This window comes from Tupaia chinensis, unplaced genomic scaffold, assembly GCF_000334495.1.
Source record: "Tupaia chinensis unplaced genomic scaffold, TupChi_1.0 Scaffold143624_1, whole genome shotgun sequence".
Taxonomy (NCBI): domain Eukaryota; kingdom Metazoa; phylum Chordata; class Mammalia; order Scandentia; family Tupaiidae; genus Tupaia; species Tupaia belangeri.
Window position 1 is genome coordinate 838621 of NW_006203472.1, and position 5402 is coordinate 844022.

The 5402-nt window shown below is 59.4% G+C and overlaps 1 protein-coding gene across 1 annotated transcript in view; it reads left to right on the plus strand.

The window, feature by feature from the left end:
• Nucleotides 1-5402, plus strand: part of LMNTD2 (lamin tail domain containing 2) — an 8892-nt gene that overhangs the window by 1015 nt on the left and 2475 nt on the right. The window contains exons 2-10 of the mRNA XM_006164475.3: nt 2531-2682; nt 2772-2924; nt 3260-3347; nt 3455-3610; nt 3832-3903; nt 3988-4076; nt 4358-4674; nt 4864-4957; nt 5089-5278. Coding sequence (XP_006164537.1) covers nt 2531-2682; nt 2772-2924; nt 3260-3347; nt 3455-3610; nt 3832-3903; nt 3988-4076; nt 4358-4674; nt 4864-4957; nt 5089-5278 — 1311 coding nt within the window. The remainder of the gene's footprint in view (nt 1-2530; nt 2683-2771; nt 2925-3259; nt 3348-3454; nt 3611-3831; nt 3904-3987; nt 4077-4357; nt 4675-4863; nt 4958-5088; nt 5279-5402) is intronic.

Consider the following 5402-nt stretch of genomic DNA (forward strand, 5'->3'; position numbering starts at 1 on the left):
CGCGCCCCGCCCCCAGCGGCGCCCAGGTGTGGGCGGGTCCCCACGGAGCAGAGGGGAGGGCAGATTCCGGGTCTCGGCTTGCTCCCAGCCCTAGAACAACGCGGAAGAGCCTCTATGGCCGGAGTTTGCGGGTGGCGGGTCGAGGCAGGTGTCTGGCTCCACTCCCGGGCCGACTTCCTCAGCAGCCTTCCAGTGTGATGGGTCCTGCCCAGGACAAGGGCGCGGGCCTGTGATCCCGCATCTCCCCCATGCATTTAAGGGGCCGAGGAGCCCTTTCCCTGGCCGGTCTCTAGGGCCCGGGCCCTTCCACCCGCCAGAGGGAGAAGGCGCCCTGGGGGCTTGGCAGATCTGGTGAGCTGGAGCTTCGGGGCGCTGCAGCCCTGGTGGGGGAGGGGCTGCCCCGAGGCTGCCTGGGACAAAGGCTTAGGGCTCTGAGGCTCCTACCCCTATCCACTCCTGCCCCCAGTGCCTCAGTACCCTCTAAGTTGTGGGCACTCAACAAAGTGAAGTGGGCCTGAAGCTATTCCTCAGTCCCTTCCTCTGCATTTTTTTTTTTTTTTGAATAATTTTGCGAGAGAGTGTTTGTGCTCCCGGAAGAAAGTGAGAAATCACCTCCGTTTATGGGGGCTGGTCATGCTTCCATGCTTCAATCCTTCTCCATTGCCCCCACCTTTTAGGATTTGGGGGCATGTATACACGCACTTGTGTTTCTCAAGCCCCTGGGCTGGGAGTCTAACCCCACAGCCAGCTATGTGGGATTTGGCTACCTTAATCACTGCCACCAGCCCATCCCTCCTGTTCTTGTAAGTGTAGCAGCCAGGACTCCTCAGAAGGTGGAGTCTCGTGGGTCTGATCTAGCACCTCACTTTCTTTTTAAAAAAAATTATTTATTTAATTTTATTATTCATTCATTTATTTCAATTTAAACAGAGAGATACACATACAGAGAGAGAAAGTGAAAAAAATAAGTCACCAGGTCCGGGACTCGAACCGTGGTTGGCCATGTGGGAGTGTCCAGCACCTTAACCACCACACCACCTGCTGGTCCCGCACCTCATTTTTTAAAATTTATTTATTTTTTTGCTATAGGGTGCGTGCGCTTGCCAGAAAGACAGAGAGAGACAGAGAGATAGAAAGCAAGAAATCACCCCATGGGGGATGGCCACGCCACAATCCCTTCTCCTCCTTTCTCCTCTCGGGATCTTGGGCGTATATACACGCACATGTACCCAGTGTGAGTTTAAGCCACCAGGTCCGGGACTCAAACTTCAAACCGCAGTCAGCTACATGGGAGTTCAGCGACAAAGCCATTACGCTAACCGCTGGTCCTGTGCACCTCATTTTTTATAAACTTACCTGTTCCTTCCATGTGGAGAGAGAGACAGAGAGCCAGCACTGCCCAAGAGGGTCTTGACTTTGCAAACCACTCCCAGCATCCGCCAGCCCAGATTCACAGACATGCACACATAGGTTCTCAAGGAGACTGCTTCCTGGGTGCCACGGAATCCTCCCGTGGAGGTCAGCCTGGCAGAGCCAGAGAGAATAATTGTGGTCATGGGCACGTTCCCAGGGCAGTCCAAGGGTGGTGGCCCAGAGGGCATAGAGATGGATTGGAGGGGTTAGGTGGGTGAGATCCACTGAGGGCAAAGAGATCGGAGGGGTGGGGAAACCACTGCTGGCTAGTTTGGCACAGCCCGGCTTTCCATCACTCTTCTCTGCCTCCTCTCTACCCACACCCCTTGCCCACTCCCAAAGTAAGTTCAGGGCCCAGTGTGGTCCACATTCTCAGGACGCACCCACATCCATACCAGGCTTACTCAGGGCTGCAATGCCCCACTGATCGCTACTGTCGGGCTAGGAAGGGGTGCAAGACTCCCCTCAGGATTAGGGGTGTTGGACACTGTGGTCCCCTGGGCCTGCTTAGCTTAGCTGGGCAGTAGCTGGGGGCCTCTCATATCTCTGGGCTGCGATAGCTTAGAACTCAGGGCTCTGGTCTGAGGTTTCCTTGGAGGCTCCTGGTAACAAACAGCCCCTCCCCTCTGGATGCCTGTATCCATGGCAACAGCATAGCACCCTTTCCTCCCTAGGCCTGCTTGGAGCTCAGGCCTCAGGCCTCAGGTAGGTGTTGGGGTTAGTTCCTCGGGCTGGAGAGACACAGGCAAAGGGCCAGTGCCTCTGAGGACCCTTATTCTAGACAAGCCAAGGGCACCTCAGGGCAGACGGTAGGAAATGTGTGGACACACCTGGGACACGCTCTGGGAAATTCTCTGCTCCTCTGGCCTGGTGGGAAGCACACGGGTGTGGACACCCACGTGACTAGCAGTCTGGTGTCCTGGGAGGTAGACACACGTGTGGACCTCCCCAGAGGGTGGACTGTGTAAGCCATAATGCGGTCTGGAACTCTCCAATGTGTGTGTGTGTGTGTAGCCACACAGGGAGAACCCCACAGGTGCCCACTCACAGGACTCAGGGAAGACTCAGCTCCGCCACCTCCCCAAGAACATCCAGAATGGCCCCCACATCTTGCCAGGACACTGAAGACACTGAGGAGAAGGCTCTCCTGTCCCTAACAGATCAACAGCCACCACTCAGCGCTAGCACCCCCTTGCACCCCATGGCTTCCACATGCCCGCAGAACACCAAGCCCCACTCCACACGGATGGGTGTCTCCACCAACACGCGGTAAGGAGGGGATAGAGGTGTGGTCGGCCTTCCAGGTTGGCAGGCAGCAGGCCAAGCCTGGTCAGACGGCAGGGGCACTGACATTGCAGGTTGGCTCCTGAGTCCCTGGATCCCCACACCCTGCGACTGCTGTGGGGGCAGCGAGAACTGGAGATCCAGGCACTGCGGTGGGCTGTCCAGAATGGCCAGGACGCCCGGCACTGTCACATCCTACAGGAGGTGGCAGGGCTTCTCCCCGAGAGGTCAGCAGCGAAGCTTCCCAGTCTGACCCAGCCTCTGTCCTGGACTCACGTCTTGGTTTCTACCTCACCGCAGACCCAGAAGAGCCTGACCCTTACCCTGACCTTTGCCCCCAGTCCTAATCCTTGCTTGACTCTGACCCACCTGCCTAACCCTAGCCTTAACCCTCAGCATGTCAATACCGCTGACCCCAACTTTGACCCCCAGCCCACACCTATCAGAGCCTGACCTGCCCTGGCCTGGCGTGCCCATGGGGCTGGGAGGGCAGTGGAACCCCTCCTTCTCCCTTGCTTGGCTGCCGACTGACCTTGGAACCCATGCCTGTCCCTCTTCCTAGGAGCTCCCGCAATCAAGAAAAGTTTCTGCAGAGCCAGATCCAGAAGCTGACCCTGGAGCTGAAAGAGCAAAAGGAACAAGCCCAGCTGGTGAGGCGGGAGTGACCGGAAGGCTGGCAGGTTCCTAGTGGGCCAGGGGAGCAAGGACGGGGCTGGCTGCGGATGGGTCCAGACACCCACACACTGTCCCGGAGCAGGAGAAGCAGCACCTTGAGGAGCAACTGCGGCTTACCACCAGCACGTTGCAGCAGCTGCAGGCTGAGCTGCAGACCTTCCAGAAATCTTGCCTCCTGCAGCTGGCCCGCTCGTCCTGGGTAGGCCGCGTTCTGAGATCTCAGACTGGCAGTGTGGAGGTGAGCATGCCTGCCCTCCCCTCCGGGCCTGCTCACCATTCCCCCCAGGCCCCCTTGAACTTCCCCCGGACAGCCAGGGCCCTGGGTATGTGTGTGGGGGGACTCTAGCATGTGGCCTGTGCTCCTTCCCACTTAATCTGGAGCACTGCTTAGGTTAAAAAGGAGAATGCTGGGGGGGTGCGGGGGAGCCCTTGCCCACTGGCTTCAGTCCCCTTTTGCAGGTGGTGACAGCAGAGACACTGATGGACTCCTGTGAGCTCTCTGAGAGTGATCAGACCCCTGTTGGTGGGGAGGTGAGCAAGGCCTCCCAGAGTGTGACCTGGGTTCTGGAGGCCTGCAGGAGGGAAGGGTCACATACCTGATGCTTCCTGGACCAGGGCTTCCGACTGGAGGACGTGGACTGGAATAGCATCGCCCACCGATACCCCAACCTCTTCACGAGCATCCACTCTAACTCGGATCAAAAGTAATGGCACTGGGACCCCCTAGGGCCCCCTCAGGGGCCAGTGGAGGAGAGGCCAACTCGGCAGATGTGACCAGGCCCGAGGTCTGGGTTTATTAGTATCTCTGGACAAGTCACTTAAAGTCTCCAAGCTTCAGTTCTCTGAGTTGTAGAATGGGTTGGGGACGAAGGGAAGTGGCTCTGGGACCATCACTGTCCTGCCATGGGCTGGGCCTGGGTGACAGGTACCAGGACAGGGCTAGTGTGCAGAGCCAGAGCCATAACCGACAAAACATGGCCCACAGGCAGACCCGGCGCTGGCCGTCCCTCCCGCTGGACGCGAGTAGCTCAGAGTCCCACCGGGACCGTGTGACGGGTCGTCTCAAGAGCGTGGAGTGGAGCTCCTTGACCTGGGTGGGCACCAGCAGATCCGGCAGCACAGACTCAGACTCCAGCAGCTGCCAGCTGGCCCTGAGTTCTCTAGTGCAGGTGACCGGGGACCCACCCCAACAGCCAGATCACGCCTCTTCAGAGCAGATCCAGACCCTGAAGAACTTCAGTGGAGACTCGGAGCCAGAAGGTGGAGTGGGGCGGGGCTCTGTGATCCGAGGGCCCGAGCCAGGTACTGATACCCACCCTGCACACTGCACCTTTAGCACCCAGGGGCCAGCCAGCCCTGCGGCCTTGAATCTGACCCCGGCACTGCTCCTCTCCCAGACTCTCAGATTCAGGCTGGTTTGACCTGGCAGGGGACATCCGGATGGGACGCTCCATACGGGGTCCTTCTCCCCAAAGGGTTTCTCTCCACCAGGTTTCCAGAAAACCTCAGACTGGCCTGGTGAGACGGCCCTGGAACCTGAGCCCCGTGCAGATCTCGCTCACCATTGTCCGGACCCCTGGCCGAGGTGAGGGGAGACCCCAGCTGTCAGCGAACCACCAAAGTAGTAGCTGCTGTCCTTGCAAAACGCGGACGGAACCGGCGGGTCAGCAGGGCCAGGCTTCTTTGAGCAGCGCTTCTCACACCTCCCGGCCCCAGGCCCACCAGCTACTCCCTGAAGATCGTGGCCGTGAGCTGCCGCGGGAAGTTTGTGCGCGTCTTCAACCAGTCTCTGGAGGACACCGCCGACCTGAGCGACTTCATGCTGCAGCAGCTGGTGCGCGACTTCCCGGTGTGCATGTACCGCTTCCCGCCCGGCACACTGCTGGCACCGCGGCACCACATCACGGTGCGCCCCGCTCCCCAGCTCCTGTGGCCCCCGCCCGCCCCGCCCCGCGCCTCACCCGCTGCCCCCGCACCGTCCCCAGGTATGGGGCGAGGGGACCAGCCGAACCCGGACAGAGCCGTCCTTG